This window comes from Alexandromys fortis, unplaced genomic scaffold (genome assembly GCF_014885135.2).
Source record: "Alexandromys fortis isolate MF-2015 unplaced genomic scaffold, M_Fortis_MF-2015_v1.1 scaffold_225, whole genome shotgun sequence".
Classification (NCBI taxonomy): Eukaryota; Metazoa; Chordata; class Mammalia; order Rodentia; family Cricetidae; genus Alexandromys; species Alexandromys fortis.
The window spans coordinates 1,215,027-1,230,507 of record NW_026068119.1 but is presented as its reverse complement, the minus strand read 5'-3'; the positions used below and the strand labels follow the sequence as shown (position 1 = coordinate 1,230,507).

The 15,481-nt window shown below is 46.6% G+C and overlaps 2 protein-coding genes across 3 annotated transcripts; both read left to right on the top strand.

Annotated features, from left to right (window-relative positions):
- The first annotated feature begins 1,960 nt into the window (after window positions 1-1,960).
- On the top strand, window positions 1,961-6,778 carry Slc10a3 (solute carrier family 10 member 3). 2 transcript variants are annotated; one of them, XM_050125039.1, is made up of 2 exons: window positions 1,961-2,102; window positions 4,473-6,778. In XM_050125039.1, exon 2 carries the CDS (start codon window positions 4,604-4,606, stop codon window positions 6,032-6,034), a length of 1,431 nt encoding a protein of 476 aa, XP_049980996.1. In that variant the 5' UTR covers window positions 1,961-2,102; window positions 4,473-4,603; the 3' UTR covers window positions 6,035-6,778. The 2 variants fall into 2 exon arrangements, with proteins under 2 accessions (XP_049980996.1, XP_049980995.1); XM_050125038.1 differs by having other exon boundaries at window positions 2,031-2,306.
- Window positions 6,779-6,912: 134 nt separating this feature from the next.
- Ubl4a (ubiquitin like 4A) lies at window positions 6,913-8,104 on the top strand. Its single transcript, XM_050125040.1, has 4 exons — window positions 6,913-7,075; window positions 7,238-7,343; window positions 7,595-7,803; window positions 7,919-8,104. Exons 1-4 carry the CDS (start codon window positions 7,028-7,030, stop codon window positions 8,027-8,029), a joined length of 474 nt encoding a protein of 157 aa, XP_049980997.1. The 5' UTR covers window positions 6,913-7,027; the 3' UTR covers window positions 8,030-8,104.
- The last annotated feature ends 7,377 nt before the right edge of the window (window positions 8,105-15,481 follow it).

Sequence of the window (15,481 nt, the reverse complement as noted above, 5' to 3'; positions counted from 1 at the left end):
TTGATGCCATCTCCATAACCTACAGCTACCTGACCCTACCCTCTAGAAAGAGACTATGTTCACCAAGTCTCCTTATCAGGAATTCACTGACCATCTTGTGACCTGCACAAGAGTCTCTGTACAGAGGACCTATGCTCCAGCTATGACCACCACATAAGGGTTTTTGTTGTTGTTTGTTGTTGTTTTGTTGTTTAGAGACAGGGTTTCTCTGTGTATAATGATTTTTATACAAGAAAAATGAAGTAAATCAAGTCTATTTTTTAAAAGTCTAAACATGGCTTCCCCAGCAGTGATTCTATGGAACTGCATACAAGTGGCAGTTAGCTTATTGCTTTTTTTATCAGAAAAAAATCCCTCAGATGGTAACATCAAGTGAGCTAAGAAAGGTTTCCTCAACTTGTCCATACACTAAAGTACCTTTGACAGAGAGGCTGGCTTGCATAGAGTTATGAGTTGGGTTCAGTTTTCCTTTTATTCCCCCCGAGACAGGGTTTCTTTGTGTGGCCTTGACTGTGCTAAAACTCACTCAATAGACCAGGCTAGCCTCGAACTCACAGAGATCTGCCTGCCTCTGTCTCCCTTGAGTGCTGGTATTAAAGACGTATACTATCCCCACAAACTGGGTTGTTTTCTTCACAAGAACTTCAGAATACACTACAATGGAAAAATCATATTATTGATGGAATGAGGCTTTATGTACAAGCTTAGAGACCAAAGCTTTGCACCAAGATCAAACATCTATGAAGAGAGATTTCTGAATCTAAAACTATCCATTAAATAAATGTAACTGAGAATAGAATTTAAATGTATTTATGGTATCAGATTTACTATTTTTAAATTATATGTGTGTGTCTTTGTAGGGGTATGTGCACATGATTGCAGGTAATTCAAAGTCCAGACGAGGGTATCAGATTTCCTGCAGTTGGAGTTACATGCCACCTGTGGGTACTGGAACCAAACTGAGGTCCTCTTCAAGAACAATACATGCTCTTAACCATTGAACCATTTCTCTCTAGCTGCAAAATAAATGTATATTTAATACTATTATTATTATTATTATGGTTTTTGAGACAGGGTTTTTCTGTGTAATCCTGGCTGTCATGGAACACTATACATCAGGCTGGCTTCAAACTCAGAGATCGCCTGCCTCTGCCTTCCAAGTGATGGGATTAAAGGCATGCATCACCGCACCTGGCAAGTCTCACTTTAAAAAAAATAGTAGTAGTAGTAGTAATAATAATAATAATAAAGTTTATTTTGTACGCTTGGAAAACAGAAACGTACAAAATAAAGAAGCACTTGGGAGGCAGAGGCAGGTGAATCTCTGTGAGTTTGAGGCCAACCTGACCTACAGTGTTTCATGACAGCCAGGATTACACAGAAAAACCCTGTCTCAGAAACCATAATGATAATAATAGTATTAAATATACATTTATCTGGCAGCTGGAGAGAGATGGTTCAGTGGTTAAGAGCATGTACTGCTCTTGCTGGGACGGCAGTTAACAGAACCACCTGCATACAAATCACCTTTTTTAAAAGATTTTATTTTTATTTTATGTGTATGAATTTTGTTTACCTGCATGATTGATGGGCAGAGGCCAGAAGAGGGTATTAAATCCCCCGGAACTGTAGTTACAGGTGGTTGTGAGCTAAGTGGGTGATGGAGAATCAAACAAAAATTGCAAGTGCTCCTAACCACCGTGCCATCGCTTCAACCCCCACATCACCTTTAATTCAATATTTGTTTACTATCTTCTGACATCCTTTCTACACCTTACCACACCACCCACTTCCCCCCCCCCCCCAAGAACGTAACTACACAATGTAACTATTTCACGGCACGCCGAACAGCGTGGACTCAGGAAGTCAGGTCTCACGTGGTAGGGCCTGTTCGTCGCTCCCAGAAACGTCACATCCTGTGGGAACCCGACCTGCGCCTTCCGGAGGTGAGGGCCTCTGTAAGAGGGCGGAGTCCTAGCACGCGGGTGGAGCCTCTGTGGGGCGGAGCCTGTGGGGGCGGGACGAGGTCCGGGCAGGCCGAGCTCGCCCGCATCTGCTGGCCCAGACGCCGCTTGTGCGGAGCTCTGTGGCTGCGGAAGCAGGTGAGAGACTTCTACCGGGAAGGGGATGACGGGAGGTGGCTTATGGCTCCGACCGCAGTCCATGATCACCCGCTCGGGCCAGGCCCAGCGTGAGGCCTTGCCGGCGCCAGAGTGACGTGAAGGCTCTCCTGAACCCAAGACTGACTGCGGGGTTGTGAGCCCTTCCAAACTTCTCCAACCACCTGACAACCCTCGGACTCCCAGGTGCGGAGGAGGCCTGGTCATCACTGCCAGATATCCTAACCCCCAACACTTGGCTGCTGTGGAAAAAGCTTCCCGACAGGATTGCTTCCTCAGCTTTGGAGTGTATTTACCGTAACTCATCCATCCCCTCCATCAGCAGAGGTCTAGGATAGGGGCCAAATCCCTCTTGCAGTGACTCAGGTCCACCATTCCTACTGGAAGGATGGGGTATGGGTGGATGGCCCTTAACCTCTCCCTTAACTGGTTCACACCACTCTGATGCGTACATCTTTTCCTCTCCACTTGACTTGTTACCCTACTCTGGTTTTTTGCCTCCCTCTTCATCGGTAAGACACAGGGCTGAACCAGGGTCCCCAGGGTAAGTGATCCATACTCAGCAAAGGCCATATAGATGGAGGTCTGGGGCCAGAGACTGATCAGGATCCAGAGAACTTAAAGGCACCTGGCAAGCCATAATGTAAAACCTGCTGTGTCCACTGCCATCTCGTTGCCCCAGTTCTAGCAGATAATTCTAGGGTGATAACTATCTAGTTGACACATGGAAAGAGACAGACCCCTCCTTTCACTCCAAGTTACTCCACCCTTAGAAATACTCAGGTTCCACTGTAAGTTTAAATTTCTAGTAGGTGGCTCACACTTTTATCCCAACATTTGGGTGTAATCAGAGACTGCTCTTTTCTTTTCCCAGCCACTCAGACCCAAATAATCACATAGAAACTATACTCTCTATATTCTCCCAGCCTGGCTATATTCTGCCCTGCCATAGGCCAAAGTAGTTTATTAATCAATGGTAATAAGACATATTCCTAGCATACATCATTTTGGGAGGCAGAGGCAGGTAGATCTTTGACTTCCAGCCCACTCTACATGGTGAATTTCAAGCCAGCTGAGGCTCTTTCTCGACAACAAAAAGTCTCTGGTAGGGCTGAATGTGGTAACCTACTCCTTTTAATTCCAGCACTTAGAGACAGAGACAAGCAGATCTCTGTGTGTTTAAGGCCAGCCTAGTGTACATAGTGAGTTGCAGGCCAACCAGGACTACATATAGAGACCCTGGAAGGGGAATGTATGCCAGAAGTCTCTGAGCAGAGGTTTTCGGATATAGAAGTAACTATGAGAGTTCAAATTCTGAATCTGGAGAGCTTTAACAAGAGGTTACCTTGTGAATATCTAACCCAGTACTACTGTAACTTCCTTGAGAAGTAGGGATGTGCTTCTCACAAGAACTCCCATCTCATTAGTATAGGAGGGCAGGTAGGACAGGACATGTAGCCACAACAATGGTTTACCCAACTCCATGTCAGTAGCAAACATCACCCCCTGCAGACACTGGTTCAGTAAGTCACATACTGCCCATGTCACTTTGTCACCACTTTGTAGCTGGCAAATGGCATTCAGATTCCCCTATTCTGTTTTAGAACCTGGATCTGGTACAAGGCAATGTTCCCATCAGCACCCTTTTTTTCTTCATTTTTGGAGACAGGGTTTCTCTATGTATTCCTGAGACTCAGTTGTAGTCCAGACTGGCCTCAAATTTACAGAGATCTGCCTCCTGAGTGCTGGGATTAAAGGTGTGCGCCACCATCTCCCATTGGCACATTTTGTTCTCTGACTAGTCTCCTTGTCTTCCCCAGGAAGCTATTTTTTTATTTGATTTGCTTTGTTTGGAAACGGAGTATCAAGTCCTCCAAGCTGCCCTGGAACTGGCTATGTAACTGAAGGGTGATCTTGAACTGATTGTCTTGCCTCCACTTCCCAAGTGCTAGGATGACAGCAGTGAGCCACAATACCTAGCCCCTCTAGGAAGCAATTTAGTTCATTCCTACAGTGCTATTACGGCATCTTGATAGTGTGGAGTAGACTAGTGGTGACAGGGTTAGAGATTGCTCTCCTAAAACCCTCAGTACTAGAACATCTCTAAAAGGTCACCGTAGTAGGCAAGTCCAGAGAATTGGCAGACTGAGTGGGGTTTCCTATATGTAGGTGACCTCTCTTGAGGAATGAGAAGCTTGAGGCAGCTGTACTGGAGGAAATGGTTGCAAGGACCAGTACTATCCCCAAACTAGAAGTAAAAGGTTCTCTGAGAGCCCCATGCTCCTGAGCTTGCAGTTTCTCCTCTCATAAGCCTTTTTTTTTTTTTTTTTTTTTTGCCCCTTCTCTTTTCAGAGGAAGCCGTGATATCAAAGAAGACCACACAGGACCAGGACCTTCCCATGGACCCTTCTCAGGATATTCCAATAGCACAAGCAAGGGTGTTCCTCTAAGACAAAAGGAGTCACGATCCTTTGAGGAGTGCCATGGTGGTCAGGAGAAGCAGAGGTAGCTCCCAACAGTTGCCTAGCCTGGGACAGAGTTGTTGTACAAGTCTCCTAGGTATGCTCAGAGCTACCCTGCTGCTCATCAGCCTGCCATGGGGGGCCCAAGTGATGGCCAGTGCCAACCTCAGCACTGCTCTGGGCCACACTGTGCCACTGACCAGTGGTCACTATTTGAGCATTGGGGATGGCTCAGTGACAGAGTTTGAGTTTCCTGAGAAGAGTGAGGGTATCATTGTGATCTCTAGCCAATACTCGGGACAGGCCGATGGGACAGGAGTCAGCCCCACACTGAGGGTTATATCCCTGGACACAGAGGTACTAACCATCAAGAATGTGAGTGCCATAACCTGGGGCAGTGGGGGTGGCTTTGTGGTGAGCATCCACTCAGGTCTGGCTGGGCTGGCCCCACTCCACCTCCAGCTCATGGACTTCCATGAGGCCCCACCCTTGCTGATTGAAGAACGAAAAGATTTCTGCATCAGGGTGTCACCTGCTGAAGATATCCCTTCTACCCTCAACCCCAACTTGGGCCACTTCTCAGAGAACCCAATTCTGTACCTGCTCCTGCCTCTTATCTTTGTCAACAAGTGTTCATTTGGGTGCAAAGTGGAACTTGAAGTTTTGAAGGAGCTTCTACAGAGTCCCCAACCCATGCTGTTGGGTCTCTTGGGCCAGTTTCTGGTCATGCCCTTCTATGCTTTCCTGATGGCCAAAGTCTTCATGCTACCCAAGGCCTTGGCTCTGGGCCTCATCATTACCTGCTCATCACCTGGCGGTGGGGGGAGCTATCTTTTCAGTCTCCTCCTTGGAGGAGATGTCACCCTGGCCATCTCCATGACTTTCATCTCAACAGTAGCTGCCACGGGTCTCCTGCCACTCTCATCAGCTCTCTACAGCCGTCTTCTCAGCATCCATGAAACACTCCACGTGCCCATCTCCAAGATACTGGGGACTCTGCTGTTCATCGCCATCCCCATAGCAGCAGGTGTGGTGATCAAGTCTAAGCTCCCCAAGTTCTCAGAGCTGCTGCTACAGGTCATCAAGCCCTTCAGCTTTGTACTTCTCCTAGGTGGCCTATTCCTGGCCTACCACATGGGGGTCTTCATCTTAGTGGGAGTCAGGTTACCCATTGTACTGGTGGGCTTCACAGTGCCCCTGGTTGGCCTCTTGGTGGGCTACAGCCTGGCCATGTGCCTGAAGCTGCCAGTGGCCCAGAGGCGGACAGTCAGCATTGAGGTAGGGGTGCAAAACAGCCTGCTAGCCTTAGCCATGCTGCAGCTGTCTCTGCGCCGCCTTCAAGCAGATTATGCTTCTCAGGCCCCCTTCATTGTGGCACTGAGTGGTACCTCCGAGATGCTGGCTTTGGTTATTGGCCAGTTCATCTACAGCAGCTTGTTTCCTGTTCCCTGAGGACCCTGGCTGAAGTTTTCTAACCCCAGTCCTCACACTCCATCCACTCTCCCCACAATTCTTATGTGCCAAAGGCCTTTAGTTCTCATGCACTATGCATTCAGACAAATCCAGGCTTATTTTTTGTTACTTTTTTTTTCAGCTTTCAGTGCCAAAGAGGCTAATGCTGAGTTAGAAATATATTTCAATAAAAGACAAAAGCAAGTTTGGGTCCATTACAGTCTTTGTCCCTTGGAGCCTATGAATGGGGATAGGAAGTGTGTCTGGGCTGGTATGGGCCAGAATGGTGAACAGGCTTGGCGATCCTGCAGAGCCTACTCTCTCCTGGCTCCCTGTTTTGCACATGGTAGACAAGTGTTGTACCTTTGAGCTGTATCCCCAGACCTACAAAAGCTTTTCTCTATCAGCTCTCCCCAACGGGGCAGACCCCTCTGTTCTATAATGAGTGAGGATATAAAAGGCCTGGGTTCAATACTTCAGGGCCTCAGTCAGGATATTTTTGCAGCCAGACTACAAAGGAAGAAGTAGAAAGCCTCGGGCTATGGCAGGTAGGACTGGATCATTTCTGTATCTGAGAGACATCACAAGTCTGCACTGACTTGGTCCACCAGCCGCGTAGGAATTAGCGCAGGCCAGGCCTTGCCTGAAGCTGACATCCTGGTCCTTCTACTTACAGCTTCCAAGTGAAGCAAGCCTGACCCCGCAGGTTCCTCACTTCGGTCCCAGGGGGCGGGATACCCCCACTTCCCCGCACCAAAGCCACTGAAGGCTTGTAGGCCGAGGTGGGGGGCAGGGAGGCAGACTCTACCCCAGGCTCCAGCAGGCGCGAAGGCCCGGAGGCGGGACTGAAGAATATGGGCGGGAGCCACGCGGCGGGCGCGCCCCTTTCACGGCTTCCGGCGGGCGGTTCCGGCGCGTGCCCGGGGCGGCGGCGCGCGCGGCAGGGAACCGTTGGGGTTTGCATTGGCCCTAGTGGACGCGGCTGTGGACACCATGCAGCTGACCGTGAAGGCGCTCCAGGGCCGGGAGTGCAGCCTACAGGTAAGGTCACCCCTGCAGGCTGCTGCACTCACATACTCTTGCCGCTGGGGGCCAATGGCGGGCGGGGGAGGTCGGGAGAGCTGACCCCAGGAGGGGGCACAAGGGCTTCGTCACCCAGGGAATTCGGGCTAAACCCTTGCCTCTCCACCTCGGCCCGGTCAGGTGCCGGAGGACGAGCTAGTGTCTACACTGAAGCACCTGGTCTCGGATAAGCTGAACGTCCCTGTGCGCCAGCAACGTCTGCTGTTCAAGGGCAAGGCCCTAGCAGGTAACTAGGGAAAGAAACCATCCAGGGACCCCCACAGGAAGTTGGAAACAGGGGGGACGGGATGTACAAGCCAATGTAATGAATTAGGGCACTGACTGCCATTGGACCTCAGAAAAGTAATTGAGCCACCACCACCCCACCACCCCATAGCCAAATGCTGCAGTGCTTCACTCTGGCTGGCTGTGGCAAGATTGCTCTCTGGCCACCCCCACAGCAGTGAGGAAGGAACCCCACCAATCTCTCTTTGGCAGATGAGAAACGACTGTCAGATTACAACATCGGGCCCAATTCTAAGCTCAACCTAGTCGTTAAACCTTTGGAGAAGGTGCTACTAGAAGAAGGGTCTGCCCACAGACTGGTCGACTCCCCACCCCTACCCCTCTGGCAGCTGATCTCCAAAGTCCTGGCCCGTCACTTCAGTGTAGCAGATGCCAGCAGGGTCCTGGAACAACTACAGAGGGTGAGGAGAGTAATGCTGGACCTCCAATCTTAATGCTTCTAGCCCCAGCCCCTCCTGTTCTAGCATACTCCTTGCAACTGGCACTCCCTGAACCCACCTGCTCTTCTCTCCTCAGGATTATGACAGGTCCCTGAGCCGTCTAACACTGGATGACATCGAACGTTTGGCCAGCCGCTTTCTACACCCTGAAGTAACTGAGGCTATGGAAAAAGGGTTCTCCAAATAGCATTCTGGGATTGGGGGGAGAAATTCTAGGTCAGGCCACAGCTGCATGTTGCATTAAATGTGTTCTCATGTCGCAGTTTGGCTCATAGTGATAATAATAGCTGGTATGTACCCAGCTCTTGCTAGGTGCTAGGCACTACTCAAAGTACTTGGCCTGAATTCTCTTCTGCCTCCCACAGGACAGTTGAGGTTGCACTGTAGAGACACCTAGCAATGGCTTGGGACAGCCAGAGTCCAAGTCTAGCCAGTCTTAGAAGTGCCTCTGTAGGAGAAAGAGTGTGCTGTTTTGAGGGATGGGCCTTACCATTCCCATTTAGCCCACTCAGCATACACCCTCAACTCCCTCAGGAAGCCGCTAGTCCCTGTCACTTGCCCTCTAGTGTATCTGGCATAGCCCTTGGCAAATCTCCATAGGAAGCCAAGTGGTAGCCATCCAGGGCCCCTCTGCTGCAGCAGCCAGTGTGCTCTTGATGTATGACACAGGGGCTGGAGGATCAGAAAGATACCCCAGCTCCGATGTATGACTTGAGTCAAGTTTCCGTGCCACTTTGGTCCCCAACCATTGAATCTGTTCAATGATGGCCACTCATCTGACCGGAATAAGTTTCCTTCCCCCTTTGCCAGCTCTCATCACCTGCAGTTCTACCTTGTGTTCAGTAAGCAAACTGAAGCCAAGCATGGGCCACAGATGGAGTATCCTGGGCCTCCGTGACATAGCTCTTTTTGGGGCCACCCTATCTGCTTGGCTCCTCCTGGAAGTGGGTCTCATCCATGAGGGACAGCAGGTGACTCAGCAAGGCATTGTCACAACTAGGACTCTGCCTTGGTCTCCTCACCCAGCGCTCACTCACAACATGAGACGGATGCTTCCTCTGCCACCTGTGTACAGGGGCATTTACTTTGCACACCTTCATTGCTTAAGAAGAAACTCAGGGTGCTGAGGAGGAAATAGAGATGTAAGCTGAAGACAGTGATTCTTCTTTTCAGTGTACCTATGCTTGGGTGCTAAAGGTCATGTAAGTACTAGCTCCTTTGAGGAGGACCCCCTGGGAGCAGTTGAGGCTGGAAGATAGCCATCTTCAGGACACGACTCCTGCCCCTCCACTCTTGCCAAGGAAGCCACTCTGAATGTTGTCGGGGCTACACTTGCCTTTCTTGCCCAAGGGCCTCCTGGGACAAATCTTGAGTCCCCATAATGGAATGATAAACTAAAGTGAGGCCTGAGGGGATGAGCAGCTGATAGACCCTGGTCCTCCCTAAGACTTGGGATATCACATCAGGGACCTGCTTGTGAGCACATATATGGACTGGCAGCTCAGATAATAAGCTTACCAATGTCCTTGTCAGGGAACGTGTTTGGAAAATTAAATAACACTAAAGGTGCATGTGAGACTTTTCACCAAAATGAACTCTATTATTAAACTAGGCTGCTTTTGGTTTCCAATAATTGGTTTAACAACACAGGAAACATGTTGGCTTATAAAACTGAAAAAGCCCAGGAGTGCTGGCAGTGGATGAACAATTTCACCAGCTTTTTTCCTGCCTCCCTCTGAATTCTCCAGGATCTACTTCATCCTTACCACTACTTCCAAGGATCAAAGGGTGGCTGCCTGCAGCTTCATCAAAACCCTTCATTCTCTGCCAGTGAGGAGCACTTTCTGTAGCATAGCTTCTGTCTCAGATGCCCCAGCAAATAAATGCTGTCTCTTATTGGTCAGAACTGAATCCTGTGTAATTACTTGGGCTGGGCATATGGGAAAAGGAGCTGTTGATTATCTGTTAACAGCTACTCAGCCGGTCTTGGTCTACTTTCCTGGGCACATGTGAGCTGTACCAGCTGTCCCTCATTCTGGTGGATGCAGATGGCAACTGTCCACTACAGGAAATAACTAAACCAGAAAGAGCTTGACTCCCTTGGAGATAGTAAAGGAGGAAGGGATGAGGACTCAAGACAAGGAGTGTTTTCTGAGACTTGCATCCAAAGACTCTTCAAGTTTCTAAAGGTAGAAACAAACCATGGACGTGTTCATGAGTCTCTTGAGCCAGTGTTCCTCAATTCAGAGCACCGGAAGTCTTTAAAATGGTCACCTTAGCCAGAGATGAGACAGTGGTGTTTAGATGAGTACCATTGGCAGGTTTTGCTGTGTAGCTACCTATAGAGCAAGAAAATAGAGGGTTCATCGGGAATCAGGCTATGCCTGAAACAGAACATTCACAAGTGTAGGAAGGGGTCCAACTGACAACTGATTGCCTTGGGAGGCTGGGATGGCTATGTGGGAAGTCAGGGACAGGAGATAAGATTGGACATAGAGATAAGTGAAGAGCCCTCAAAGGGGGCCCTATAATGAAAAAGCTGATCCAGAAAAGTAGGAAGACTCCTTTTGATAGTCAACTATTGTATTTTTATGCAGAGTACTTCCCGTTTCATTCTCTTCTGACTGCCAAATGTAGGAAGTAGATGAGCAATAACTTGAACCCAGGTCTAGCTTTATTCTTTGGGCTCATGTGAGCATACTGCTATAGCCAGGAATTTTCTTTACACAGAGAATATTAGATACTGGAAGGATGACTGAGGTGGCTGACCTGAGAAAGGAGCTAAGGAAGAAAGGAGAGGTCTCAAATTCAAGGAGCCAGCTTCACTAACCAGAGGAGTTTAGAAGGGAGCCCGAGGTAAAGGTATTGATTGACAGGAGGTGGTCACAAGTGCAAGTCAAGGGCAGGCCTCCAGAAGAGAGAGACCATTGGTGCTGCCACTACAGGGACAAGATGGAGCCTCTCTCTGGAGTTCTTAATATGTAGGTTATTGCCACTGTATGACAGGCCAAGGAGTCCTCAGGAACCTTTCATTCCACAAGATGTGTGTACAAAGGAATGGAGACAAATAGGTAATGTTTGTTAGGTCTCAAATCCAGAACAAATGGCTGAGATGCCCACTGAACATATCAAAGCAGACACAGCCACCAGGTTCTCCCATATCTCTCAGTCCCTACCTATTCCAGGATCCTCCTGGGTGGCATTCCCCATCCCCTATGTTCAACGTCTCCAGCCCAGGAGGCTGGGCTGCTCTTCTATAAATAATCCAACTATTTTGGTTGCCTGCCCTTTTTGTCTGGCCCTTACCTTCCTGGCTTCTAGGTCCCTTTCCATTCCACACCATCCTCACATGGGTCAGGGTCATGTCCACTCTGGACTCCCCTGGATGTTCCTGCCTCTGGCTATGTGCTCCCACATGTCTGCAATACACTTTCTCCTCCACCGTACCTAGGAGCAGTCATGTTCATTTCCTTTCCTTTTCCTTTTATTTCTTTTTTCATTCAGTGTTAAGCCTTGGGGAGTTCTGTCAGGGCAAGGATGTCAGATAAGAGGAGGGAAGACAAGAGATGACAAATGCTGCTTGAATAAGCAATAGGAAGGGGGCCATAAGAGAAGGCTGGGAACTTGGTGAAAATATAGTGACTGCAGGTGCAGACCTTTCCTTTGCCCTGAATTTGGTATGGCCCTCCATGCACCAGCAGACTCTAAATTCTTGGGGCCCTCATCAGGGATTGGAACATTAGCCATAGGCACTGTGCCCTGCTGAGCCGCACACGTACACCCAAGTGGCAATAATCCGCTCCCTGCTCCCTGCTCAATACAAGTTCCTGAGAACCCTTCCTGACTCTCAGATTGGGGCCCTGGTCCTAGGTATGAGATGTGATCACTATCACACCAGAGATAGCAGCAGAAATGAAGGTCCTGGCTCAGGCGGTCTCCCAAAGACCGAAATGTTCAGAGAGCTGGGATGAGATTTGGTGGGCCAGCAGGAGTGGCAGACTAAGGAGCTCAGCTTTTATGGTGAGCCTCATTGAGTTGGATATTCACAGGGGATAGATTAATTAATGAGACAGTTTTTGGTGTGAATTTATGATTTCTTTCATGTCTATATGAACATGGCAAAGTAACACAAGAAGAGCCGCCAAACAACCACATTTTAGAACAGTCTGAGCATCCTTCATCCAACTGAACCTTTCAGAAAAGAACCATGAAAGTTTGGGACATTCCCTCATGCCTCCTTCCTGTTACAATAACTTTATTCTAGCAACTCAATATACTCTAGGCCCACCTTATAAACTTTCTTGCCCTTGACTAAGGATCAGCCTTTTACTAGAGAATGGTATTTATTTGTTTCTCTGTTTATTGAATTGTATTTAGAAACTAAGATCTATGTGAAAGATGTGGTCACTATTTCTAGACTCCTATAATAGACAAGCCTTAGAAATATATATACCCATATATATTAAGAAATCACAAGTTCGAGTCGGGCAGTGGTGGTGCACACCTTTAATCCCAGCACTTGGGAGGCAGAAGCAGGCAGATCTTTGTGAGTTCGAGGCCAGCCTGGTCTACAAAAGCTAGTTCCAGGACAGGCTCCAAAGCTACAGAGAAAAAAAAGAAGAAGAAATCATAAGTTCACGCTGAAACCTTCAGCCATAGTTTTGTGTCACAGTTCTTTCACACCTTCCTCATTCCACAGTGAAAATTCTAGCTTCTGACAGCATCGATATATTTACTCATTTGTTCTACCAGATAAAGTCTATCTTAATATGTACCCAAAATAGCTTCACACTCACCTCATCCAGACCATTATCCACATTAAATATGCTAAGAAGGAAGCCAGTTATCTTTGTGCACAAGAGAGTATGGTAGTAGAATTATATATAAAGGGCACTGAATTAGCTGGATGTGGTGGTGCATACTTGTAGTCCCAGGTACTCAAGTAACTCTAAGGTCATTTCAGTTCAGGACACAGAGACCAATTGACCAACAATTGATTCTTTACAAAAAAGAAATTAAAACATGGAAAAGGGGGCCAGGTGGTGGTGATGCACACCTTTAATTCCAGCACTCAGGAGGCAGAGCGGGTGGATCTCTGAGATCGAGGCCAGCCTGGTCTATAAAACGAGTTCCAGGCGGGCTCCAAGGGTACACAAAGAAATCCTGTCTTGTAAAAAATGTAAAAGAGACGGGCTGGAGAGATGGCTCAGTGGTTAAGAGCATTGCCTGCTCTTCCAAAGGTTCTGAGTTCAGTTCCCAGCAACCACATGGTGGCTCACAGCCATCTGTAATGAGGTCTGGTGCCCTCTTCTGGCCTGCAGGCATACACGCAGACAGAATATTGTATACATAATAAATAAATATTTAAAAAAATGTAAAAGAGACAGTAAGGTGACTCAGCAGGTAAAAGCCTTTGCTGCACAAGCCTGGAAGGCAGCTATCTCAATCCCTATAGAAAAGCATTTCAAGTAGTTTCTGGTTTAGCCTTCCTGAAAATTTTACCACAGTAATTATGTGTACCTGCATGTGTGTTAAATTCCTGCTATGCTTTTTTCTTTTCTTTTCTTTTTTGCCTTTTACTTCCTTGTTTCATGAGACAGGAAGACTACCAAGTACTCTCTATATAGCCCAATCTAGCCTCAAACTCATGGCAATCCTCCTGCTTCAGCCTCTCAAGTACTTGAATCACAGAAGTGCTATCATGTCCAGTTTTGGTTTGTCTGCTTATTTTTGTATTTTTTGGTGATAATACAGATTGATCCCAGAGTCTTGTACACTCTAGGAAAGAATTTAACCAATAAAACATATCCTCAGCTTTTCTCCCATTTAAAAATTAATGTTAAAAGCCAGGCATGATGGTGCATGCCTTTACTCACAGCACTCAGGAGGCAGAGATAGGTGGTTCTCTGTGAGTTTGAGGCCAGTTTGGTCACATAGTTCCAGGATGGCTAAGAATATATTGACAGACTCCATCTCAAAAACAAACAAAAACAAAAAATAAAAATTAAATAATCTTTTAGGTTACCCTACAAAGTAATTGATTTCATCATAGCGTCTTCATTTTTTAAATTTCTTTTTAATTTTCCCCCTTTCATTTAAAATACATTCTTGCCAGGCAGTGGTGGTACACACCTTTAATCCCAGCACTTGGGAGACAGAGGCAGCCAGACGTCTGTGAGTTCAAGGCCAGCCTGATCTACAGAGTGAGTTCCAGGACAGGCTCCAAAGCTAAACGAAACTCTGTCACAAAAATAAAGAAAGAAGAAGAAAATAGATTATTTTCTCACACAATTTATCCAGATTACACTTTCCCCTCTCCTTCTACCCCCTTTCTATCTCTCATTAGAAAAGAACAGACTTCTAAAAGATAACAACAAAACATAACAAAATAAAATATAACAAGATAAAAGCCATCACACAAAAGTTGGACAAGGCAAACTAACAGAAGGAAAAGAGCCCCAAGAGAAGGCATAAAAATCAAAAACCCACTTATTCACACACTCATGAGTTCCATAAAATACTAAAATATAAAATACTCTATTATGTATTTTAATATTTAAATACTATAAAATACTATATTATGAAAGCTATAATATACATACACAGAGGACCTGGTTCAGACCCTGTGCTTATTGCTTCAGTCTTTGAGCTCATATGAGCTTTGATCAGTTATTTTAGAGGTTCTTATTTTCTTGGTGTCCTCCATCCCCTCTGGTTCTTAGACTCTTTCCACCTCCCCATTTCCATGGTGCTCCCTGAGACATTCAATTTAGAGCTGTGTGCTCTGAGCTCTCTCTTTCCCTCTCTTCATCCATCTCCCTCTCCTTCTTCTTCTCCTCTCTGTGGTAATATCTGGCTGTATATGTAGGTCTCTGTTCCTATCTGCTACCGGAGAAGCTTCTTTGAGAGTAACACTGATCTATGAGCATAGCAGAATATCATTAGGAGTAATTTTATCTCTATTTTTATACCAGTAAGTTGTATCTAGTTTTACCCTAGGTTTCTGGGATATCTAGTCTCTGTTTCTTGCTCACCCGAGCAGTGTTGGGTATGGGTTCTATTGTTGATATTCTGAGTTATGAGGGATGATCAAAGAAAGAGGTCCCTCCAAGATATAATCAGGCTCTGAGGCAGAAGGAAGAAGTAGTCTCTGACAGACTGAACCCCAAAGAGCCATGCAGAAGCATATTTATTGTTACACAGAAGTTTTTTGGGCAAAACAAGTTCCTCATACCAAAGCCCCTGATCTAATCTATATGTTTTGTGAAGGAAAACATCACACCCCTGCAACTTTAGTCTTTATTGTGTACTGTTTGAAATACTCAATAATGCATGGCATTCCAGGTTTGACAGAACCATATAGTTACTAAAGTCATGCAAAAGCTGTAAAGGTCCTTCATAAAAACAACTGTATAGAAAACAAAAAAAAATCACTGTTTTCTATAACAATTTTTTCAAGGTACTTCAAGAAAGCACTTATTTCATTCTAATGTTTACCCTGGATACAATAGCTAGTAGTGACTCTACTAGATTAACTACTATATTCCAGTTCATGGAGTAAGCCTTAAGTCAAATCAGACATTGGTTGATTACTCCCACAAGCTTTGAGCCACCATTGCCCTAGCATATTTTTCAGGAA